General features: G+C 35.6%; 1 protein-coding gene and 1 long non-coding RNA gene across 6 annotated transcripts in view; one reads left to right on the forward strand and one right to left on the reverse strand.

The window, feature by feature from the left end:
- syndig1l (synapse differentiation inducing 1-like) overlaps positions 1 to 27,190 on the reverse strand; it is a 45,862-nt gene extending 18,672 nt beyond the window's left edge. Inside the window, exons 1-3 of one of the 3 annotated variants that reach the window (XR_015517654.1) lie at positions 26,607 to 27,190; positions 17,780 to 20,045; positions 16,441 to 17,728 (exon numbers count right to left, since the gene is read on the reverse strand). Coding sequence is in view for 2 of the 3 variants with exons in the window: in XM_087296923.1 (XP_087153049.1) it covers positions 19,447 to 19,926 (480 nt within the window). In the remaining variant the exon portion in view is untranslated. Of the gene's footprint in view, positions 1 to 16,440; positions 17,729 to 17,779; positions 20,046 to 26,606 lie in introns of those variants that run through there. The other 2 variants (XM_087296923.1, NM_001044781.1) reach the window with 2 other exon arrangements.
- LOC147832231 (uncharacterized) overlaps positions 1 to 27,718 on the forward strand; it is a 328,520-nt gene that overhangs the window by 82,514 nt on the left and 218,288 nt on the right. The window lies entirely within an intron of this gene.

A 27,718-nucleotide genomic window follows, 5' to 3' on the forward strand; every position in this document is an offset into this window, starting at 1 on the left:
ATGCCTCCCCCAGCATGAGCACGATGAGTCCTGTCCTTCTCCCCATTTTTATCTTTTCTGTTCCCTTTTTTCGATCCATTGCTCGGCTAATAGAACTTCATCTGGTTTTCAAGGTGATCGATGTCAGCGCTTTCAAACTTATTATGTATGTGTCATGTGTGATGGCTCTGGATGAGTGCCCTCCTTTGGCGGAGAGGAAATAGAATCCGTACACATTTGTAATTAGCTGCTTAATCAAATCTATCCGATTTCCAGTGAGTCTGTCCAACACGGTTTCATTGCAGCGCAATATAGGAGTGAAATTGTTTCATGTCAAGCTGAAATTAGCCTCAGATGGCATTTAGCAGATAGAGACAGACCTCACAAAGTCTGTTCACTGACCATCTGATGCAAATTATGCACAAAAATGGCAAACACCAACTGAATTTCAGCATTTTCTAATCGATCTGCATTGAAATTTAATGTAAATGACAAAAAATCTGAAAAAAAGGACACAAAATTGGTATGCCTTGTTGCAATACAATAGAAACTAAAATTTGATAGGATAGAAAGAAAATAATTATTTTGAAATGGATTTCTTTTGTAATATTATATTTGTGTTCACCATCTGAATTACTATTTTTCAAAGGAAAGAAGACTTCACTGTGGGTGATTAAAAAAAAAGCAACCTTTTGAATCAAAAGCTGAGTAAATCACAAAAATTATAATCAGATCGCATTCAAACCAAGTAAATTGAGTCAATCAATAGCTTTCACATATATTGGGGTCCACAATTCAATCGGTTATGATGTGCTATTGCTATAAAAAATGATCTATTTTATGTCTAATTCTATAAATTTGTGTTAAACACTAGTTTGAAAGAATACAGTTAAAAAAATGCTTTTTGGGCAATTTAAGAGCAGTTAAAAGAGACTGGTCAATTTTGAGCAGGAACACTAAAGTAAGGGGCGGGAGGTGAACACGGCAGAAGGGTTTAATATAAGGTGGAACCCAAAATTGTTTTCGGAAGTTACTGGGTTCATATATCATGTGTTTAAGCATTGCTCTTATTTCTATTTCTTTTGAATCTGGAGATTTTGTACAATTGCACACCCAAACAGTGAAGGGAAGGGAAGTATCCGCTTGTTTAGTGTGATGTCACGTGAAGCGGCCCCTGAGTCCAAGCACTCTATCAAACTGTATGACGAGACTCATAAAATAGTAATAAAAAATGTTTTTAAATCGCTGTAATGCTTGCTTTCGAAAATCACGATTGCTATATATTGATCCATGCCTAATATCCGATGGCCAGAAAGTGATACATTTTTTATAAATTGTTACAATTTTGGTATTTGTGATGCAGCAAGTCCAGGGGCCTCATGTATCAACGCTGCGTACGCACAAAAACTTTGCATACGCCAGGTTTCACGCTCAGAATCGCTCACGTTTGGATTTACTAACAATGAACTGAACGTGGGAATGTGCGCAGCTCCACGGCAGCTTTCGGGCTGGCGTACGCACATTTTTTGTGCGTGTCTGTTTTATTTCCATTGGCGACTCCTAGAGGCAGTTGTGTTAAATTCCTCTCTACAAAGTGTCTGAGCCTTGCAATGGCAGCTGTATGAGACGGGTTCATCTAGTAGGTATATAAGGTTTCCATACCATACAGTTGACCAGCTAAACATTAAAGCACAATTTGCAGTGGTCGCCTGTTTTCCCAATGTAATTTGAGCTATCTACTGCACACACATTGCTATAAAGGCACCATCTGAAGATGAATTTGCATACGTGAATCAGAAACATTTCCATTCAATAAATGTGCAAATAAAATAGGATGCACAAACTTATTGATGATTCCTACTTGTCTTTCTCGTGCTAAATAGTTGGCAAAATCTGATATGTAGCGGGGGAAAAAATAAGAAAGAGTTCATCAGACGCTGTATTTGAGCCAAGTTCATGCTCGAACGTGTCAATACATGATCACATGAGTCTAAAGAGATGCGCCACTGAGACTGTTAAGAGTACTGCAACATTTTACAGATATAAACCACACTATATCTTTTTTTTTAATGCACTCAGTGCGATGTTCAGACCCAACTGTGTTAACCGCATCAGCTAAACTCCCACTTTATTTTTTACTTTTGTTGTTAATTCCGGAGAACAAACTTGCAAATAACACCGCTTTTCCCCGGTCTACCTCCGAAAGCAGCACCTCCAATTCACATTCTGTTCAAAGTTTCTCTTTTTGCTTGATTTTGCCGTTGCTTTTTCGTTGGGTTTTGCCATTAGCATAGTCATTAGCATATTCATACGGTGGAGGAGGCAGGGAGGGGTTTTGTGCTCGTGCATGTTGCGCTCAGTTTCACGTTCATTTGGATGTACAAAAGAATATGCGTGAGATTCGGCGTACGCAGTGTTTCATACATCTGAATTTTTTTCTGCGTACGCACATTTACAGCTTTGTTACAGCAATGTTTTAGTAAGATTTCCATGCAAGTCTTCGTACATGAGGCCCCAGATGTTGTGTACGCTATAACTTTAAATAAAATTCACTTTAATGAGTGATAGGACTAAAAAGTGGTCATAAACAAATATTTTCTCAACTCAAATGAGTAGCGGCTTGGACAAGGAAACAGTATTCCATATCTTACCAATACTTCACGACTTAACAAGCGAATTGTACCATAATTCACTGTAAAAATGCAGGGTTCCACACAATTATTTAATGTTGTCCCAACACAAATTGATTAAGTTAACTTAACACTTTTTACAAATTTATGTCAATTGAACATAAAAAATAAGTTATCCCAATGAAATCTTAAGAATTGTGTTGTTTCTGCTCATTTTAAATAAGTAGTTTGAACGACCAAAAAATGTTTTTTTGAGTGTTGGAAAATTTGTTTAAAAATTGTTTCAATTGCATTAACAATACATTTTCAATAATGACAGTATACTTGAATGGCAGAATACTTATTTTAATTATAGAAACATTTGTAAATTAAGTTTTTAATTGTAAAAATCTAATTAATTAATTGTAATCTATTTGTAGTCTAGTTAAGTACTTGTACATATGTTCATCAACTGTAAATCTCTGTTCATAGCTAATACAATCTGTATATAATGTTCATAGTACTTCCATCTGTAAATATTACCCATAGTTTTTCTATAGCTGCACTTTGTAACTTGTACTTATATCCTGCCCTTGCTGCTATTGCACTCCCGATTAGACCTAAACTGCATTTCGTTGCTTTGTATTTGTACATGTGTAATGACAAAAAAAGTTGAATCTAATCTAATCTAATTGCCTTTCTGTTAACATTAACATTATCTAACATCCTCATGATAATTTTAAAGTTATAAACCTATTAATTTCCCATGATAGGGGCACTGTAACTAATGAACACCTTAATTAATGTGATGAAATTTAACATTCATTTGAACCATTAACCCCTACTCTTCAGTATGCACTTTTATAAACTGCTTAGATATAAATAATTGCTGTTTGTGGCAGCCATGTCAGAGTGCTGCAAACTATGTTTTTTATTGTACTTATGAATGATTAAATACCTGCATGTAATTACACCTGTAATTAATTTCTGTAGTTACACTTATAATTACACTGTTGGGTGAATTGATGGCGCAGTAGGAACTGTTAATATTTCATAGATTATATAGAAAAATTTGTCATTGCACTTACTAATTAAAGTTAAAAAAATTTGTAACATTACAAACTTTATATCAGGATTATGAAAATCTGAAATTAAATCTCAAGTAATCTTGATTGAACTTAAATATATATAAATGTACCTTTAGTTTTTAAAACCTGCAGATATAATATTGTACCCTCATCAAAGGTACAAATCTGATCCATTACCAATACCACCACAGTGACAAGACACTTTGTACCTTAACAGTGTCAAAAATGCTTACCAAACATTTAATTAAAATGCCTTAAATGTTTAGTTTACAATACATATAGTTTTACTGTATGTTTTACCAGTTGTTTTGTATTATTGTTTTATAGAACGTAATAATGATTATGAGTTTCTTAAAACATATGCTTTTAAATGAGGATTCTTGTTTTAATATGGAAATCATTCATAAAATCATTTTTTTTTTTACCTTTCCAGTAATATTTACTTTCATAGATATTGTAATAAAGGAGCTGTTTTGCACCTTTTATATGAGAACAATTGTGTGCCTTCATCTCAGTTGTACCATAAAATGTACAGAACAGCATCATAAGAAGTCTTTTCTGTACCATATAAGGTACAACTTTTACAAAGGTACAAAACTGTTCTTCAAAGAACATTATTTGTACCACCATGCACCTTTTTTTCTCAGAGCGTATACAAAAAAAACTTCAAAATTAAAGTTAAATTGTTACAGTGTTAATGTTTGTGATTTTGAAAATAAATTTTAAAATTAAACCAGCATTTATGTATGTTTTTTATTTGTATTTTGTCAACCGTTCTGACCTGATATCCATTCAAAATGGACAAAAACTATATATAGTTAAAGAATGTTGAGATATAATTATAATTTGGTCTCATTTATAGGAGCCTCTAGTACTGTGAAAACATACTTTTACATTTTTCTGAAACTTGAAACATAATTCAGATCTAAACGGGTTAAGTACATCATGTTCATAGTTTGAAGTAAGTAAATGGCAGTTTGGGTCACTTAATATAAAGTGGAACCCAAAATGGTTTTCTGAACTTACTGGGTTTATACAACAAGTGTTTTGTTGAATTACTAACTTGTGTTTTTGAGGTTAGTTTGAAGCACTTAATTTCAAATTAAATAGATATCCATGAACAAAACTGCATATTTCATTTTGTTTTCTGAGTTCGAGATGTTCTCATCCAAGCGGATGGACCCTGGCCTGAATAAGGTGCAACAAAAAGCAGAAATTTTCCCTCGGGACTAAACTGAAATTAGTGCTGGCTTGATCTTTGCCTTTTCATAAAGAAAAGCACAGCTTGTGCAATTTTATTCCGAATTGCTTTTCAGCTCGCGCAAACACAGGATTTATGAATCCTTTCTTTGTCGCAGTCTCCCTTCACATCTGTCTGACTTCCAGCAGCCTGTAGGGAGAGCCGTACAAATGGAAATTGATGTGGAGGATGGAAAGCGAATGAGGCGATCTAAACAACAACTGGTAAACTGATGGAAAGGTGTAAGGGACGAAGCGGAGATGAGGTGGGTCATAGAATAAAAGAGCTGTCAGGTGAAAAGCTCTCCGAGGCAATTATATTCCTACAAAGGGCCAAGTAACTGCATCAGCGATGTCTTCGGGAGGTCATTGTCCCGGCAGGTGTCATAGCCGTGCGGAAAACAGCCGCATACATTTTTAATGCAACTGTTCAGACACTATAAGCGTTTGGCTCTTGGCAGATAGTAGTTAAGTTGTGTCACACCAGGTGCTGGCAGCGTTTCAGCAGCCAGCGTATAATTCATCAGGAGGTTTGATTAACACCTTGCGCACGGCAGACAAATAAAAAATACTGACTCACTGAGCTGTTAATAAGCCTGGCTGATTTATAGACCCCAAGACCACACTTGCGTATGGCATGACCCGTGTTCAAGGACCACGCAGGGATTCTCAATCACAGAGCAAATAATCAGGATGACACACGGGCATAAAAACAGTGAAAAGTAGAATAATTCTCGACCATATTTTATCTCAACCATATTTCTAAATGCATTACTTTCCTGTTTTGGGATGCCACTGAAGTTAGATGTCAAACGCTTGAATTATTATTTAAAAATAATAATAAAAAAAGCTCAAGGCTGTACTTGTAATTTATGGGTGTTTGGGTTTGATTTGATATTGAAGTCTGGGATAAACACTTGTAATTGATATGTGCAACCTACTAACAGAGATGCATTAGTATAGTAATTCATCCTGCGATGTTTACTCTTGCTAACCTATCCATCAGCAGTTATGATAAATTAATTTTCTATGGAATACACAGTGAGCTCATTTATCTTCAGTCTGTGTAAATAGCCTTTGATCACCTGGGAACTCGGCGTACCCTCTCGCCCACAATGTAGCAGTAATGAGATTAAGAATGGGTTAGTGTTGACAGAGTTCTGTGGGTCTTAATAATTTAAAGACTAATTAATTGCCTGGTGCCAGAGCTTTTCATTTAGACTACAGAGCGGCGTAAGAGAAACGGGATTAGTCATTCAGTGTTATGGTGGCTTTGCTGCTGTGGAAACATAGCATGCAGTAAAACCAGGTTTTAACAGACAGATTTTCTTTTAATTTAGCAGGACACACGGGTGTCAGTAAATCAAAATGTTTTTTTTTTTTTCTTCACTGAAGTCCTGCTTAAGTAATAAGCTTACTTTTCAGATTACTGTGTTGGATATACAGTTGAAGTCAAAATTATTAGCCTTCCTCTGAAATTTGTATTCTTTTTCAAAACATTTCCCCAAGTGATGTTTAACAGAGCAAGGACATTTTCACAGAATCAGTCTGGAATAAGTTTTTAGTTTGCCTGCAATAAAAGCAGTTTTTAAGGTCAATATTATTAGCCCCCTTAAGAGGCTATCAATGGGCTTTTGATTATCAACAACAAAACACTGTTATCTAACGACTTGCTTAATAATTCTAACTTGCCTAGTTAACATAATAATCTAGTTAATTTTTAGATAGCACTTTAAGCTGAATGCTAGTGTTTTGCAAAATACAGAAAAAATATTGTCATCATGGCAAAGATAAAACAAATTAGTTATTCAAAATATTATGTAGAAAAATGTGACAAAATATCTGTTACGCAACACTTGGGAAATATATATATATATATATATATATATATATATATATATATATATATATATATATATATATATATATATATATATATATTAGAGCTGTGAACCTACACCAGTCTCACGGTTCGGTTCGGTTACGATTATCATGCCATCGATTCGGTTCAATTCCATATTTCGGTGCATCACGGTGCATTGACGATGCTTTTATATTTTCTTCACAGCAGCAGCTCTTGTATTAAAATGTATGAATATATTTATATTTATATAGGCTATTATTTGTAATACAATTGTGTCATTTAATACAAACAGTCAGATATATAAACTGTAACTTTAAAAAAACGAGCATTTAGCAAATAATATAAACAAATAAAATATAAATATCCAGCTCAATTTCTGATCCTTGTCTAGTTCTCTTACACCCCTTTGATTGGTTACACCCTCAACAAAGACGGTTGCTCTTTCGCGCTGCACTCTTCATATGAATGATAAGCGGCAGGCGGCAGCTGCGATCTCACAGCTGATCTATGATAGACACGGTGGAGAAAACTCTGCAGTCACGCGCTCGTTTCTGTATCCAAAAGTAACGCTGTAAAACAGCCGAGAGGAGAAGAAAAGCCACGCCAGGAGGTCAAATGGGCCTCTGTGTGTGTGTGTGTGAGAAAGAGAGAAAGACAGAGACAGAGCGAGAGAGAGATAGAGAAATGGAGTAGGCTACTTTCATTCTCAAACACACACAGTGAAATTGTGCACAGTTCATGAGTATTAAGTAGTTAGAGCGTTGTAAATACTCGCGATCGTCTCCCTCGCGACAGAGCGCATATGAGGTAAATGACGTCAGTAATAACCGGTTATGATTAGTACTTAACCGATACCGAATTGTCCGCGTCTGCATCGCGGTGCATCGAAGAAACGATTAATTTTGACACCCCTTAATATATATATATGACTTAAGGCCACAGGCTGAGTGCCTTAGTGCCCCGGCCCAGTGAGGATATACAGTCATATTGCACCACCACGAGTATGATATTGTGTTTATACAACAGTTGAATATAAGAAAAGAAAATCAACAACAGAGTGTCTCAAACCTTTTTTATGAGTAACTATTTCTTTCGTCAATCATTCACATCTGCAGTTGACGTCAGAATAGAAGAAACTGTTGCTCATTGACTAATATAACTTTAGAGCTAGTATTCGAATGATTCTCTTGTGTAATGTCTGAATCACCTGTCTGTGCTGACAAAACAGTTCATTTTGCTGACATTTTAAGATTATAAGGCTGAAAGGCATGAAATGCTATCAGTCTACAGAGATTTCCCAGTAATTCTCTGTAGCAATTGGGATATAACAATAATTAACCCCGAAAAAGCCAAACCAAACACTACCAGATTACTATGGTATAAATACAGCACTAGAAATTACAAATGAGAGAGATAGACTTAGAATGTCACTTATCTGTTTTATAATGATTTGATCAGCTATGTTTTAAAATTTATGCTGAATTTTTAAATTAACTGCATAGAAGCAAAATAAACAACTATATTCTTGCCTAAAAAAAGTAAAAAACTGTAGTGGGTTTTATTGATCTGCTGTCACTCTTATGTGGGCGAAGTAATACACAAGACTAAATAGACTGCATGGGTGCTGTTTTTATGGGAATATTGCATGGCTATCAGCCAAACATTTTTGAGAACCAGGCTGAAATGTTGTATATGTATAAAAGTATATACAAATTAGACATTCTCCAGAAGAAAAAAATATTATCAGACATACTGTAAAAAATTCCTTACTCTTTTAAACACAATTTGGGAAATATAAAAAAAAATCTAAATCACTTCAGACTGCAACTGTGTCGGTATACCAACTCTAGTCTACATAATATTAAGTACAATGTAAGAGGGTATGTGATAATGACAAATGTCTAATTTTACCCTTGAATAAACGGTCTAATAATGTTGTCAATGACAGATTACAAGCACATGTCTCAAACATAATTATCCAACAACCGAATTATGAATAGTTGTATTCTGATGTCATCACTTTACTGTGCATTAATGACCAGGACAAATTTAAAGTCTAAGTCCACCATTCAAAGTCACAATAATGCAATAATAACAATAATAATAGACGATTCATATTAACCTTTATTTTACATCTGCAGAATCGTGAGAAAATCGTAATCTTTATTTTGAGCAAAAAAATCACGATTCTTGTTTTAGCCAGAATCGTACAGCTCTAATAGATATACATATGTGCCTGGACTCAACAATAGACTATTTTGTGAGACGTTCATAACTAAAAGACTTAAATGTTAGTTAAAAAGTTTAAAATTAAGTTCAGATTACTTAAATAAGCTTTGAATTTTCTATACAAAAAGTGAGAATCTTTTCATGCTCCAATAGTTTAAACCAAATTTTTCGCTTCAATAATGTTTGCGAAATGAAGAAAAGGTTAAACATATTTTACAAAAGCTTCCTGGCACTAATGTCATTTTATTTTTTTACATGCCTGGGTCCAAAATAATCCAAACGCAAAACATGGCCCTTTTTTCTCAAAGCATTTTCCAACTTTTATTTCCTTGTTTATTTACTTTTTTAAAATACATTTTTATACATTCTACATTTTTAGTCATCAAAATTTACCTAAATGTGTTATGAGGGTTAATTGACATGCATATCTTCTACTGTAACTTGGCTGAAAGTCTGGAAATCACTAACTCATATTTGCATTGTGATCCCTTCAAAATTATCAAAGGTTTTTACTTTTTGATTTTACCTTGCTCTCTAAGGTCTGCCCTATATTGAATGTCTATTATAATAAGCAGCTGATCATTTGACGAGTCCCTGAAATTCATCTTGAGACTGGCATCCAGCACACTGGAAACTGCAGCTGCATCAAAGCTTCAGAGGAATATGATTAGTAGTTGAAAACCCTATTCGTCTTCTTTCTGTCATAAAGGACATATTTGTGAGGCCACATTTCAGCTGCAAGAGTTTGTTTGCTTGCCAGAAAGAGAGGAATTAAGACAGCTTGACAGTATACAACTGCACACAGAAAACCCAGTGCTGGCTTTTCTAGTTTTTCCACAGCCAGCTATGGAAGTGAAAGTTTTCTATGCCTAGTGAATTACATTTAAACATCTCCACAACTGTGACACAAATCTGCCCCAATGGCACTTAGTGGTAAACAGCTCTCATAAGAGTAATATTTGTAATATTTTTTTTTTTAAAACAAGAGTGCAATAAACTGTTTATTGGAGGTTTTATCAACTCTTTCCTACCTTTTTAGCCAAATTTGAATAATTGCAACCGTGTACTATTTCTGAATGGCCAAATATGATGATTGGGTTAACAGCTGAAAGACAATTATTCGTTTGATGGCACAGTAACACAGATGGTGCGCGATGGCAGATGTTATCAAATGGGTGGCGAAAGAAAACTAATGATATTATCGACTGTAAAGTTCAACACTACGGATTGCCAATCATCAAGATCACTCCAGCTGTTAGATCATTAGCAAACCAGCTTAGGGCATATCCAGTTGATCATAGTGAAAAAAAAAAAAAAACACTAGATGAAAATTAATCCACAGATACGCAGACATGTTGCTAGCACACAGAATGGTACAAATAATATAAGATATTCCCTTACTAGGGATGCACAATTTATTGGTACCATCAGTTATGGTCTGATGTCTGATGATTGATAAGTGACATTTAATTATTCCTGCACATTGTCCCTGTTTGTACATTTAGATTACTTTTGCTGATGACTTTTGCTTAAGTTATTACAATATTTACTTAATCTGTTTAGTGTAGCTTGTCCTGGTGATAAATAGATGACAATGGCCATTAAAATGCAATAATAAATTGTTTTTTCTGATTTAGTGAGTATTAGTAATAGTAGATGACAGCAGATGACACATCTGGAATGCTTCACGGTGATCTCACAGAAACACTAATGTTTATTATTGTTCAATAACAGGATTCTGTTATCTCTGTAATGTTGTCCAGTATGAGCAAAGAAAGCTTTTAAACAAGGCGAAATGAGAAAGAGATGATAGTAATGGTGCTGCAAGACATTTTTTGATGAAAGGACAGCTAGTACAAAACAAGCCACTTTGATGGTCATTGTGTGTTTAAGCTTTTATTTCCAGAATAAAATAGTTATGCTTTCTCGATGATTTCACACACATTGTTAAAGGTGCCATATACTGCACTGGTTCAATAAGTAAAAATTCTTTTCTGATATTTACACAGTAGGTATATTTACATAGGTAAGTTAAAATATCTCCACAAATGGTTTTATATGCTTATAGATTACCCCTAGAAGGTCCATAATTGACCTTATTTGGATTGGTTGTGAATATTAACCTGCAGCTCTCAAAGACACACACATAAAGCATGATGTACACTGACCACAGAAATATAATAATACTTAACTTAATTTGTCAAAAACCATATTGGGAGGAGCTTTATTTTACCCACATAGGTCATACGCTTGTGGAATTTACATGGGAATGTGGAAACAAGTGTTTCTGAGGCTCACGGCTCGGCTATTTACATATACTGATATCTAGGCCTACCCGGAATCTGCGCTCAGAATTATGCAGATTTTCCGTAGATTTCCGCCAATTTTAAATTCTATGTATCATTAATGTGCACCATTAATTTAATTTAATGTTAATTTATTTCAGTAAATGTGTGTTTAAATCTATATTTATTCAGTTTTTTTAATTAATTTCAGTTATATTATTGACTAATGTGAAAATGTTCATCTGATTTATGTACAATGCAGTTTGTACAGTAATATTTTCTGTCTTTTACTACAGTAGATACTGTATATTATATGACAAACTTGCTTTATTTACCAAATAAAGTGAATCTAATTGGATTTGCATTTAAAATGTTAAATAAAAGTTGAAAAGATATTATTTATTATTTCATATATTTAGGTTTTAGTTATGATACTCCCAAAAGAATTCTACAGAAATCCGGAGATTTTTACCTAAATTCTCTGCTGAAATACCAAAAAAAAAAAAAAAAACGTCCACAGATTACGTCTGGCCCTACTGATATCTTATACTTCAACTATGCCTAGATACAGTATACCCAGATTTTTTAGGCCACTCTTTAAGACAGCACGTGATGATTGTTTATTAAGCAACATTTAGCATGTTGCTAAACATGTAACATCTTGTCCATGAAACAAGAATTGATGAGCCAGTATCACAACAGACAAAAATGTTAGTCTAAATCCGGCATAACAGTCATTTAATTTTTGAAAACTCTATTAAATGTATTTTTAACATCCACTTTTTAATTCTGTACATTAAATTGCCCTTATTATGGATTATAAAAGGTTTATGTTTTGGTTTGGGAAGTCCCCAACAACAGGTTAATATGCGTGCAAGGTCAAAAACACTTAGTATTTTAATTATTTTTGCCTAATTATCCAAGTGACTCCCACATGATTTGTTCAGTGATTAATTTGTCCAAACTCCTCCTGTGCGTGATGCAAATCTGCTAATCTAGTTTGATGACCCAGTCTGTTCAGATTGGTCTAAAGCACGCAGAGCATGTTGGATTCAAAGATTCATTTGAAGAACAACTTAATGAAATGACTCTGAATTGACTCTTTCTTTATGAGAGTCAATAACTTTAGAATAGTTGCACTTTCAGATTTAAAACAAGATGTTTTCATTCACTACATTATAAAAATCCATTATAAAGCTCCTTTAAAATATTAGGATTCTTACATTCATTTCAAGCCAATAAAATATAAAATTTTAGTTTTGTGTGATTAATCATTGACTACATTTAATATAAATATTGACAAGTATCTGACACAATTTTAATTTCAATGTATCTGCATTTCTATTATGCAGTGAGTGGCGTTTCTCATCAACATTCCATTATTAACAGCATGTGGCTTAGTAGCAATTAAGGTAACTAGGGATGAGCCAATATTAAAATTCTGCCCAAACTGATAAGATGATAATTATTTTCACGTCCAATCCGTAATTGGTTGATATTAAAATGACATACTGTGGTGTTTTGTTTAAATGTATGTGTGTGATGTCATTTCAAACAGAATCAAAAGACCAAAACAAAGTCCTTTAACTGGACTGCTGAAATGCAAAGTACATATACCTACAGTGCTGTATTTACATTCTCTCTTCAACAGTTGTTTCTCATCGCCATCATTTTATTGTTTATTTTGGATGTTTATTTTGTTATCAAGGAGAAAAGACACAGCACATATTTACACATTCATTTAAATGTCGCTCTCATTTGCATGGATTAAATAAGGATGTTTGCTAACATCAAACATCCTTTTACTTTCATTGATTCATTTTCTTGTCGGCTTAGTCCCTTTATTAATTGGGGGTTGGCACAGCAGAATGAACCGCCAACTTATCCAGCACATTTTTACACAGCAGATGCCCTTCCAGCCACAACAACCAAATACACACACACACACACACACACACACACACACACACAATTTAGCCTACCTAATTCACCTGTACCGCATGTCTTTGGACTGTGGAGGAAACCGGAGCACCCGGAGGAAACCCATACGAACGCAGGGAGAAATGTGTGATGCAAACATCACACAGAAACGCCAACTGAGCCGAGGTTCGAACCAGCAACTTAGCGACCTTCTTGCTTTGAGGCAACACCACTACCTACTGCGCCACTGCCTCGCCAAACCTTTAACTTTTTCGTTTAATTAAAAAGAACTATGCTGTCAGTATATCAGGCCATTTTTAAGCATCAAAGATATAATGTATGGAAATAAATGTCATATTCATTTTTACATTGCCTAAAGATACCATTTAGATAAAGTCTCCTTTACCATTTAAGTTCCGCTTATCGAAAACAACAGAAATAACGAGCATGACAGCCTCCATCAACATAATCATTATCATCATCTTTTCATTTAAAGTAGACTCGCTGAGGATTCTTAAGTTATTATCCACTGATGACAATCTCTTAAACTCACAGTTTAAACAGTTAGACACTTCCTCATTCAAGGAGATGCAGCAATTTCTTATTGAATCCTTTCTAGATAATTTGTCCTGCAGATAGCGTGTTGCTTCTAATAGATGATTTAATTCACCAAAAAGAAACTAAATTAGCTTTAAAGGCACCAAATTGGGCTTTAAAGAGATAAAATACTGCTTTCAAAGCATTCTATGGCTTCCAAACAACAACAAAAAATCCAATAAAACCAAACCATCGGTGGCTCTTCCACTGAATGAGATTGGCAAAAAAGATCTGCCGTCAATCCCCCCTCAAAAAGTGAGAACAACTAAGGCACTGTTCACACTTTTCTGTAACACACAAGCTATATTTCACAACACTCAGAATAAAGAACAAGAATGGGAACAACACAGGTGTCTCTGGAGGCAAACTCCCAAGTTCAATTCATCATTGCCACAGAGGAAAGCAGAGGAAGCTAAAGCTAAAGCTAGAGAATACAATTGAGAAACAAAGGGCTCAATGTCAAAGGAATGCTACTAATAAACTGTAGAAACATGTCTCGGAGGATGCCCGGGAATATCCTGCTATTAAATGTAAAGACACTGTCAACCTGATTAATCATTAGCATTCAGATGAATCATTTGGATTTTACACTTACTCACTGTAATGACTTTCAGTTGACATAACTCAGGGCCAGATGGAATCTGCAGACTTGTTTACTATCATTCACATCTGTGCTAATATTTTTTGGGGGGAAATTACAATTTTGTAGAAACCAGAGATTTATATTTGTATACAGACACTTATAAAATACATTTTATTGAGGTACATATTTTTCTTTCTTTTTTTATTTAGACATAACTGAATGTAAAATATGTTGCAATAAACTATTGTTTGCACCAGGTCATATCTGCATTGTTGCATGAAAAAGAAATTGAAGTTATATTGTCTAATTGAATAAAAAAATATTAAAGCTTCATGTAAGGGTGTTTTAAGTACAGGTCTTACTGTTCAGTGCACTTGTGTACTTGAATGCAGTGTTGTTTTAACCACTTCATACCCTAGATTAGTATATTTAATTTAGTTTTAGACTTCTAGTTTTAGCAAATCTTCAATTTAAAGTATTATGCTTTTAATTGAATAAATAAATAAATAAATAAATATTGATAATGAATGAATATAGTGCAACTCCCATCTAATATGAAGCTTTGTGTTGCTATTTTTGATCTTTCAAATGATGTCAATTTTAGTAAACATACAGTATTTATGTTGTGCTCTAACTGTATATTTAAAAAAAATGATTGAATACATCAGTTTAGTGTTTCAGTCATGGAAAGACATAATTTTTTCAAACAATGTCTCGTAGCATTACATTTTCCTAAGGTGAGCCATTCAGTATCTACAGCTCATTAGTTTACTGGAAACATTAACTAGAGAAGTACATTTGAATTGAATTAACCTATGCAAATATTAGATTGTACTTAAACTATGGATGTCTGGTAATTGTTTAAGTGCAAGTAAAATAAAAATTGTATGATAGTCACTGTATACAAAATATTTTAGCAAGGAAATGCATTATCAACAGGGCTTGACATCAACTTTTAGCCACAGTGGCTAGTAGTTTTACAGCGTTACTAGCCACTTGCCATTTTCATTAGCCACAATTCTGTTGTTAAGAAAATATATTTTTATATGCATAAATTTGACTTTGGTATGCTAAAAGTACTTGATTTAAATTATGTGTTATGTCCATATGCCTCCTCTTTCATTTAACTTTTTTTTGTGTTTTGTAAATGACCTTGCTCAGTGAGCATGAGCAAATGAGCTGTGGTTTCATAGTGTAGCATTGCATTTCACATGACTTTACCAAATTTTTCTCTGGCCACACCAAACTAATTATTTCCTTGCCACAATTAAAAAAAAGTGTAAGAACAAGCAAAATATAGCTGTATACATGCACTTTTTATTCAACAAAATTATTGAATCAAATTATTCCTTAAAAAAATCTCATCTAAAACTATGCACGGTAGTCTGTCCTGGCTAAATGTCCCATATCATAAGGTAACTATACATAAATGGACGGTTTATCTCCTATTAAATCAATGTTATTATAAAAGGATGATATAAAAAAGCTATAAGCAAAAGAAAGGAGGTGAAAAACATTTAGCGTGCGATAATGAAAGGATGATCGCGCACACATGGTTAACATTAGGCCCAATAATAATCTGTTCAAAGAATGGTTGTGAAAGCGCCAACCGCTGCTGCATCCAAAAAATCTTGAACTTGTTTTATAAACCCTGTATATTTAAAAGAGAACAGATCGCAACATTTGCATTTCCAGGTATGGTTGTTGCTTCACACAACTGGTGTGATGTGATGTGCATGACACTAAAACTACTTTTTTTTAGTGACGAGCCAGCATTAAAATGATTTTCAGCCAGTCAAAGTGGCTAGTGGGAGTGGCTGTCTAACCCGCCACAGCTGAAATCGACCCGCATTTGGTGGGTTGGCGAGTGGTAGCGTCAAGCCATGATTATCAAATATAACATTGTTATGTATAGTTTACAACATTACTTGAGATCAGGCCCGTGCAGATACTATCAAAGGGGCATGTGCAGGAGAAAATATTTTAAGAGGGCCCAAGGTTTATAATGATTGAGATCATTATAAATATATATATAAACAATTTAGTTTGTCCCTAAACAAAACAAAACAAAATCTTTATTCCATGCATAACAAGTCCTAAATCTAATCATACTTAGAAAGTTTAAAATAAATTATAAGCATATTACAGTGTTACCATAAAATGTATTTGCGCTATATAGATACTTGTGTATTTTTCTTGCTTGTACTGCATAAAAACAGAAAACTTCATGAAGACAGTCCTCACCATATGGGTCACAGGAGTCCAGGGCCACACATGCAGAGAATGTGTTTAATATCATCAGACAACCGCAGCGAGCACTGGTCCTGCTCAGCATGGAGCTACATCCAATGCGAGTCTCTGAACGGCCCAGAGTCCTGGACATGACCTGAATACATATTCCTCCTGCCTGAGCTTCAGGGGTGATGGACCCCCCATCCTGCACCATTACATCCCATCAGCGGCACTGAACACTGCCCAACCCCTCTCATTAGACACTGCCTATCTGCCGAGAAATTGAAGTGGAAGTTGTCTCACATGATCCAGTAGACATTGCCAAAACATAAAGTCAGTTTTTTTTTTCTTTTTACTGCAATTTCAACCTCCAAATATAAAATGAAACTTTTGGAAAGCAGCCTTTCGATAAGTGAAAAAGCCTTTCCAAATAAGGTCTTGTATTGTAGTTTGGACTATAAGTAGAAGCTGGTGTTCCCAGGGAGAATTGAGCTGTTATGCTTTAAGGCCACCTGTCAAGAACCTGATGAATTAATCCAGCAGTACAAAACAACACAAGTTGCTCGCCGTCTTCTAAGGCTGGGTGGTATGATGATATAGAGTGTGCTAATGATATAAAATCTCTATTGTTAGACAGATAGACAGCATGCTATCTCAAATTCAATTCTCATTTTCTGACTAATTGGACTCGAATGGTCAAATATAACAATCAGATATCATTAAGAAATATATCTGTTAGCCCAATGTATTGTTAGTCACAGAATTTGCAAATATTATGTGATAAAATAAACAAGATAAATAATTTAGCTCTATGTATGCCCAGTCCTGCAACAAATCGGGGTTCCGGATCTGGCATGTTCCAGCACAAATTAAGCCATGTGTATGCCGTAAAAAAATATATTTAAAGTTGAGGTAACTGGAGCATTGCTTACAAAGAACATCTTGTATATGCAAGTAATTTATAGGCAGTTGTAGATGCTATTAATGACATTCGCAGCTCAAAGTATGAACAAAAAAGATAAACACTAGTGCAACACACATTCCTTTAGGGAGTAAAATGCGTTTTATTAATTTTAAATGTTTTATTTCAAAGACTCAAAGACCTGAAAAGGGCTATTTTTGTCAACCTATCTTTAAACTAATTTTAAAAATACCAGCCTACATCATAAAAACTACAACCTAGTAATAGCTGAACTATTTCTTCATTTATCTAATATCCAACGTCATTGAAAAAGAGAGCTGGTCTGAGCCTAAAACTCTTGTGCTGAAAAGTGGACCCACTCCAGCCCAGCACAGCTTACTAAATATCACTTAAAGTGAATGCTTATGGCCCATTTCCACTGACTGTAGGGTACAGTTCGATACGCTTTTATGGCCATTTCCACTGTAAAAAGGTACCAAAAAGCGAACCGTACCATACCACTTTTTGGGTACCCTTTCGAAAGGGTACTTAGCTCAACAAAAGAGTACCAAAAGTTGGAGCTAGATGTACAGCTGAACGCTATTAGTTCACAGAGAAGTGTCACTAGCACAATCCAGGAGAATGAAAACAAAGGAAGGGCCATTTTTAAATACACAGCTTAGGCATTACACCATAATAATATATACATGTAATACAGAGCCATGGTCGACCCGAATTCAAACAAACCTTGTCATCTTCTTGATGAACAGCCACAAAGCAAAGAAGAAGAGCAGAGTCTATCCTGTGCCCCATTGTTGTTTACAAGGCTGTCTAAAGCACTTTTCCTAAGAGAGAAAGAGCATGCATGTCTACTTGAAAAACAAACTTCTTGACCTGATGATAATAACGTGTGTGTGATTACGGAAGTGCTTCTGGCATGCAATCCTTTCAGAAACAGACAAACGCGAGAGTCACATGTGAAAAAAAACAAAGGAGCAAATGACTCTTTCAGCAACCTAAGATGAACAAACTGCCATGTTTAGCTATTATGATCACCTTTTGGATTACTATGAACTAGGAATGACGGAATTACTTCCTAACAAAAGGTTACATGTGCTGGGGAAGATTAAAGATATAGATGAGAGGTTTGCTCTGACTGTGGGCTATATTTCATGTTGTTTTTGAACCCAAATAAGGACTAAATGTATGTTGTGTGTAGTTCTTCTTTATTTTTTTTTAATTAGTAGCATATCGGAGACTGTAAGGGGCTGTACGTGTTCATATATGCTGCATTTATTTATTTATTTTAAATAATTGCAGACGTTACAGTAGGCTATTTCGCCTTCATTGATCTGGAGTTATAATCAAATCATGTTCATAGAAAGATTAGTAATGAACATTTATACACATGTATTTGTGTATAAAGCATCTGTTTTGTGAGTGCTTCTTATATGATAAGTGAACGACCAGTACAGCTTTACTGTAGACATTTCCTAGAGCGAGAATGAGGTCAACTGAAACTTTCTGTTGTACACCACACCCACCAAAAGAGTACCATCGGTACCTTTTGGAAACGCAAGCCTGATAATGGTGACCTGTGCCGACCTATAGCATACCGTACCACTCAGTGGATACACGCAATTAGAGAGGAGTGGCCAAGCTGTCAAGTGGACATCATAAGAGAACAAATTCAATCTTTTTTTCTATAGATTAACTTGTCTCCAGCTTTGCTTGCTATAGCTTTTACTTTTTTGTCTCAGCATTAGCCTTCACTTATTTAGCAGCAGTATATTTCTTACATAAAATTCATTCTAATCAACAAATAATGTCATTAATCCACAATTGAATGTCTCGTGTCATGAAACAAGTTTTTGGTCATATCACAAACCCTTTACTATCTTCAAAAAACTGCAAACTCACCTCATATTCAACGTATTCCTCTTCCTCCACCTCATAAGAAACCGTCTGGATTTTCACATCATTTTCATCCAACAGTTTAGCCTGTGGGTCCTCCGTACTGGGGGTCTCAACCACAACTTCCTTGTCTTTCTTCTCCATGAAGGTGGTCTCGCAGCACTCATTTTTGTAATCCTTGCCCTTGCCGCTCACGTCGTCCTTGTAAAGGATGAAGTTAGGCTTATAAAAGGCCTCCACCGCGAGATGAAGCGAAGTGGCGTCCAGTAGCTGAGATTTCGCCTTGCCGTTTCCTCCTGTTACTGCGACCCCACCACCACCACCTCCACCGCCACCACCACCTCCTCCACCAGTCACAAAGTAGTTTATAATGTTCTCCTGATACTGGTTGCTGTGGAAGTCCCCTCCATAGCCATAGTCGGCCATCACCATATGCTTGCTGTTCTTATCCAGAAGAGGGTTCTGAAGCTCACTTAGACTCTCCATTGTAGAAGAGCAGGGAGCCGGGACTCGGTGTTTAACAGCCGGATGGAGAATGAAGGGAAGGAGCGATGACCTTGGCTGGACGGATGTGACAGGTGCTAATGTGTTCAATAGGCCGTGAGCTGTAGGAGGAGTGAGAGGAGAGAAAAGTGAGGGAGCGTGAGGTAAAGACATGGACTATTGAGCACATGCAGAGGAAAGTTTAATAAGAGCGAACTGCCAGGATGGACAGGTGCTGGGCAATAGGAAAGTAGTCATGCAGTTAACACAATGATGTCTGTGGCACTGTGAGTGGCTTGATCTGTGAAGACTCTCATTATGGCATAAATATTGCAGATTGAGGAGTTTTGTAAGCGAGTAGTGAGTGACTGTATGCGTCATTTTTTTTCTCTCTGGTTTCAAATTTGTACAAAAATCCTCATGTTCCTTTTTACACCACTCGGCTGATAAAATGTGGTTATCAGGCAGATTTCAATTAACTTCATTCTGTTGCCTCGTGGCACTCACTGATAACCCTGCCGAATGGGCAATGCCTGACAGATCATGTGCCATGAAGGTAAAGCAGACATCTTTGTTACAAAGGCAATCCTGAAATGCCCAATGGTCCATCCTACTTGCCTAACCAGCCTTTCAAAATTCAAGAGGAAATGTATAGTTAGTCTTGCATAGGCAGGACTTAATGGATGAGGAGATCCTCCCCCCCCAAAAAAATGTGTAAAGCGCTTTGAGTGTCCAAAAAAAGTGCAATATAAATATAAGGAATTATTATTATTATTATTATTATTATTATTATTATTATTATTATTATTATTATAAATGGCATGTTTGACATGCACTGTATTTCTAATTTAATATTTAATTTGTGCTTTTTATTGTTTGTCATTGTCTTGTCATTTTTGTTTGCAATTTTCTATCATTCTGTGACTAAAATGATTACTACACAATAATGAACCAGCATGAAAACGTAATAATTAGATTTCAATCTTCCTGAATGGTTAAATGTAATAAATGTAAATCATTAAAAAAAAAAAAAAAAAAAAAAAACACCTCAGAGAAACAGTGTTGTCAATTTTCTTTTTCTTTTTTTTTTTTTGCAAAGTGATTGTCATATATTTATATACAGTTATTGCTGGATATATTGCAGGACAAAGTGATATTGATAAATATGTGTATTTAAAGCAGTGGTCTCAAACTCAAACTCAATTTATTAGCTCTGCGTAGTTTAGCTTCAATCACCTCTAACTCACACCTGCTCAATACTCTATAGTAGTCTCGAACACTTTGATTATTTAGATTGGCTGTGTTTGATTAGGGTTGGAACAAAACTGTGGAGAGCTGCGGCCCTCAAGGAATCAAGTTAGTGAACTATGATTTAAAGCTTTTTAAACTCATAACCTAAACATCCTGGTTTAATATGGATATATGATATTTGGCTACTGCTCAAATTTTCTAGAGGTGAATGCTACACTGTAAAACTTAATCAAATGCAATGAGTGCAGTTAAGTCAAAATTGACTGAAAATTAATTCTACTCATTTTAAATGAGTTTTAAACTCAGTGTTGAAGGTAATGAGTTTGTTCATGCCTCATTACTTCAACGTAAATAGAGTAAGTTCACAGTACTCATATAGATTAGTTTTTTTTTTTTTTTTACTCAAATTGTTTGTAGCAGCTGATTTCCTCAAACGGTTTGAGTTACCTTAACTTTTTGGGATTTTTCAGTGTATAGATAACAAGCATGCACAGCACACAGATTTTATGGCATATGTACGCAGTTGACATTAATAATCTACTAGATAATAAGTCTATTAGTAATCTATTAGATAATGAGTCTGTTAATAATCTATTAGATAACGAGTCTATTCAATTAAATTTTATTTATTTATTAAGCATGTTTCCTCCTAAAAGCATTAGCACTGAAATGACTGATTATTGGCTATAATGAATAAGTCTAAATGAATCATAAACATGTTTACAGAAAACCTGAATGTTTCTGCTTGTAGAAATCTGCACTAATTGATACATATTTACTAAACTGGGCAAATTAGCATAAGCGCACAATGGAAGTGGATTGTCTGGCGATGGAATTTCTGCGGATAAACAAGTGACTATGCGTGAATTAAAGAACACAGATGCAGCCGCTCATTTCCATAATTATCAGCACAATCTACCTAGAGCACCGCAAATTGTTTAACCACTGTATTGATGTGATTAGATCATTTCTTCTGGTATAACTAATAAATGAACATGAGTAGATAAAATCTTCTTTTCCCAACTACTGACCTGGTATGCATAATATATTGTTTTATTTGTGTGAATGAAGATCATTATGACAGTGTTGTTGTCTGTAGACCAACCATCTATGTTTTCAGTATGCTGATGTTATATGGATAAACAGTCATGCTAGTATTAATCATGTAAATAAATTGCTCCAATCATTTTTTTAATGAATGTACAATAAGGCCAGTAAACAATGAATGATAAACTTTAGTAGTTTTTTAAACCCCAAAAGAGGATTTTCTCCAGTGCAAACTGTCAGCAAATCTAATCAAATACATTTATAAGTTCTCATTTCATCAGTCTAGCACTGACAATGTCTTGGTTTTCTGGTGGACTTATTAAAAAATATCACGCATTCTTACTTCAGGAAGCAGTGTAAAGTCAGCCAGTCAGATTAGCTGTTGCAGTGCGCATCTGACTGTCTGTGTGTGGTCTGTCTGAAGCCGAGACTAATATTCATCAGTGTCTTTAATGTGTGATTAATGTGATGTTAAATAGTCTTGCAGGTTTATGATGCTCTTTAACCAAGCACATCAATCGTGCTCAGATCTAAATCCTGTCATATCTCTCTTTTTGATATTAGAAAACGACATGTGGCCGCGGTGGTTGGTGCGCCCTCTTTTACCTTCTCCTCATTAATCTGTGATTAAAATAGCAACACAATCAGATAGAAAGCAGATTATTTCAGAGCTTTTTGATTTGATTGTGCCGTTGCCTCAGCGGACCGTCAAATGTTGGATCATGCATCAAGAATGCTGACTTCATGCTTCGCAGATTGTTTGAGCTCCCACACGCTTTTCAACACAGTCAGCATCTGCTGAGCACATTCTCCCAGTGCAATAATACCACACCATCAGAGCTAACTAATGAAAAGAGCCTCCAGTCTCTAGAGATCAAATTATGAATTAGGGAATAGATTGATGATTAGTTATTCTAGGCGCCTTCCCACTTTTAATGTCAATCTTTCCCTCTATCTCTCTCGCCGCATTGATTCCTGGACAGTTTCGACCTGCATCTTCAACAAAGTGTCCGCTGCAGATCCATTCCTCACTTCCTTTGGCTTCCTCTCCAATGCTAGTCATCATTTCTCCACCCACCTATATATAACAAGGTCTATTTGTGGTAAAATAAAGTATTGGTAGAGAACGAATAATGTGGAGTCTGCATTTGTGGCTTGTTATGCAAGTATGGCACTACTCTCTGAAGCAATTAAGTTGTGTAATATATCAAAAAGAACAAATTAAAAGCGGTGGCTTCTGTTAATATTCATTCATTCATTTTCCTTCGGCTTAGTCCCTTTATCCATCAGAAGTCTCCATAGCAGAATGAACCGTCAACTTATCCAGAGTTTGTTTTACACAGAGGATGCCCTTTCTTTCTGGACCCCAGTATTGAGAAACATCCATACACATTCCTTCACACTCATACACTATGGCCAATTTAGTTTATTCAGTTCACCTATACTGCATGTCTTTGGTCTGTGGGGGTAACCGGAGCACCAGGAAGAAACCCACGCAAACACAGGGAGAACATGCAAACTTCACACAGAAATGTCAACTGACCGGGCTGGGGCTTCTTGCTGCGCACTGCACCACCGTGTAGCCTTTTGTTAATATTATTTTATTTTTTATTCTAAAATAATATTTAAACAACTCTTTACAATTCTTTTTAAATCGTACATTATCTTGCAATCATTCTTTTGTCCTTAATCATCTGCTGGCATTATTTAGTGTTGTTATTCATCATTAAAATGAGGCCATGCTAAAATTGCTCAAATTCTGCATGAATTCCAGTTAGAGCCGCATTAGCATGTCACAGCAGACCTAATTTACATTTCTGCTACTCTATGCGTGTAGTCTGCACCACCCTGGCATTTGAAAACAGAAAAATTCCCCAGGTTCGAACTGCCATTGGAATCTTGGAAATGTGAATTTTCACAAAGACTTAATGACTTTTTTTTTTGGTCAAAACGAGACACATGGCCTTTAAAACATATGCTGTTGTTTGTCTCTGAGAGGTCGGAAACTGTTTACACATATTGGCTGTAAAGGACTCGTTCATTGGTGGAGTTTGTTCATTTGCCATAAACGTGCAGACTCTGCTGTGAATCTGAAACCAAATATTTCCTCATATTGAAGAAGGCTGATGAAGAGTGTACACTTAATTTTTTTGACTGAATTAAATGGATTGCTTGTAGTGCAAGTGGCAGCAATAAATCACATTATATTTTGCAGGGCAAAGATAAAATTGAATCACAGATTCTGGTTTCAGATGAAGGCAGCTGGCATTTTAATGTTGTTTATCTTTACATGATTTCACACAACAGCACTGTAGTTGGTGTCATGGTAATGTCTGGTTTAAACTGAGGGCGCTACAGTATGTAGGCAGCTATAATTTGTCAGAATTGCTCTGTTGAAACATTTGAACAGTGGAATTGCCTGTGATTCATTTCATCTCAAGCAATAGAGCTTAGGATAAAAAGGGTCTTCTACATGACAAATAAGTCTCGTACAGAACTGAGTCAGAGAATCCTTCAGATCATTTTAAAGACTTCTTTTCACAATCAGCTAAAGCTTTTAGATCTGTGCATTTCTCTTATATTTAGTTGCTTAAATGCATTTTTGTGGAACTTTATCACTCAGCAATATTGAGACAGGTTTAAGTATTACAGCCATTCCTGTAAATGTGTTTTTAAATCTGTGATCATGGCAACCACTATTAAGCCATTCATTTTAACCGTGGTGTGTATGCATGGGCACGTACATGTTTTTGCATTTACATCTGTAGAAAATCACCCGTTAAATGTGAAAAAAAAAATCCTTTGTCAAGGTCAGGTGAGAGTGAGAGTCTGAATAGCAACCGTATAAGCAGAGGTGAACAATATGATACAGAAAAAAAGGCTGCTTACCCTCAAAGAATAAGTAAAACTGAATTGACCGTGGTTAAATTAACCTTTGACAATCTAGTCAGCCCACACAGATTCACAGCGGTTAGTCAAAAAATATGGCGTCAGATCAGCATACCAAAACACAAATCCAAACAAGTAAATCTCTTTCTCATCTCTTCATGTTTAAAAAGCATATCTAGGTTTGAGTTAAATGTGATTTATATAACATGTCATTAATGAAAAGGGTCGCACAACAGCGAATTTTTCCTCAGTAAATATTATGAAAATGCTAATATTATTTTTCTATGCAAAACAAATATAACTAATGCATATGGGTCCAGTGACTCAGAGTTAACAGTGATTTAGACGAAACAAACATCCACTTCATAAACCGAGTTGTTTTATGCTTGAATCAATCTGTCAATTGCACAAAATAGTCTCTAAGCAGCTTCAAATGAGTAATTGTTCAATCCTTCGCCTCCATCTCAACAACAGCAAGAGAGAGATGCCACATGCTTTCATTCCTCATTGATTATAGCACCTTCATCCTTGTGCAAAGGTGCAATCAAATCCCCCTGCCGGTGTCTTAGTCAATTAAGCCTTATGAGTCTCGGCCCTTCTGAATTCTAATAGGACAGAGGCTGAAAACACTTCAGCGGTGTTAATGTGTCGGGTAAAATGGATAATGGAAACTTTTGCTACTCATGTATGCACTTTAATCTCCTTGTGAACAATTCTGGTACAAGGGTACAAAGTAATACGGACTTGTAACACTAAGAGGCTATTTGTGCTTAAGCATTCATTGGATTTGCATATTTATATGATGATGTTGTGTCACTATTATTCATACAACCTGGCTCGTGACTCATGCACCCTGTAGATGAAGGGTACATCAGAGCGGGTAGATTAGAGGGAACAATTGCTTCTTCATAGCGCCGTTTCCTTTGATAGCAATGAATAATTAGAGGGCATCTATAAACAGTACAGCATTAGTATTTAGCAAACAGAGAATGAAAGCTTTATCTATCTATCTATCTATCTATCTATCTATCTATCTATCTATCTGTGTACTGTAAATGCTTTGCTTGCATGATTCATCTGGACAGTACTGGACAGTGTAGTGTACTACACATAGTAGTTACTGTACATCATAACTGACATTACTAATGTGCTTAAAACAATTCATATAAATGATGTCAATAACGATAATTCACCTTATTACTGCAAGATGGAATACATAATGCGTAATGTGTCTCTGTAAACAGCAGTTATATATGTACTTTCCACACAAGGACGCATAAAAATGCACTTTGTTGGAACTCAAAATGTAATAAATAATTGCCACAGGCTGTTATATATAGTATACATTTGTAAGCTACTGCATTTAATCGTAATAGCAGTTAATGCAGGTACTTACACTGTTAATACACTGACTATTTCTGCTCATTCCGGAAGGCAGTTTGTAGATAAGCGCCATATATATACATTTTTAAGCTTCATGTTTTGAAATGTCTTACCTTGCGACTTGGCAATCCAGGTGTCCGGCTCATTCAGTTTGATTCAATGAAAATTTGGCAGTCGACTGGCTTTCCAGAGAAATGTCAAGCGGTTTGAATCCGTAGTCTCGCATTGCAGAAGCCCGTGAGGCGCCGGTAAACTCGATAAACAACAATACCTCTGATTCGTAAGGATAAACGGGAGCATCAAAACAAAGAACAACCTGCTAAACGCGAGTCACTGAAGCAGTTCTTGAGCAACAGATATCCGACGAAATACATAATCTATGTTGGTTTAAAGCAGGTAAATTACTGACAGTGACACAGTAAAGGTTTAAAACACTCGTACTGTACGCCGCGCCTCATAGTAGTGCGAGTCCGCGCGCATCTCTCAGCTTTTCACGAACTTTCTTGTCCGAATCTCCGCGCTTCTGAACCACGAAGAAATATTTCACTGTCCTCTTTGTTTACTGTATGAATTCATCAAATCACGTTAATCAGGCTATTGGGGTGCGAAGCTGTAAATTCCTCGTCCATAAAAGTCAATAGTCAGCGAGAGTGAGATGAAATGGTGTCAGTGTCGGAATGAACGGACTTTCAGTTGCGCGTCGCTCCAAACAGCACACGAAATATGTACCATGTGTCTCGTGCGCGTCGGTGTGTTTCCGTCGACTCTCCTTCAGCCCATATAAAAACATTATACGGCAGCTTTGCGTGGGAAGAAGATCTTACAGCTCTAAAGCATATCCACGGTTTTCTGAGGGAAGCTCCACTTGCAATGTCGACGATAAATATTACAGCAAAGTATTTATTTATTTATTTCCAATAGTTGGAGTGTCCATATAAAGAAGTGGAGAGGAATGTATAAAGGTACAGCCCCATAGAATAGAAGACACATGACTGGGTCAGGGTAGGAAAAAGGAGCCAGTTTATCCCTTATGACGAACATGCCATCTGCAAACAATGAAAGTAATACTTACAGATTGTATATCGATGGATTGAGAGCACATTATGTATTAACAGTCATATAATTTTATTTTTATCACTAAATACACTTTTCAAAACAGAAGCCATTTCTTGGAATGACCCAATTATGTGTTTTTAATTTAGTATTTCATTGTTATTTGATCATT

Source organism: Danio rerio, chromosome 20, assembly GCF_052040795.2.
Source record: "Danio rerio strain M-AB ecotype USA chromosome 20, GRCz13ab, whole genome shotgun sequence".
NCBI lineage: Eukaryota > Metazoa > Chordata > Actinopteri > Cypriniformes > Danionidae > Danio > Danio rerio.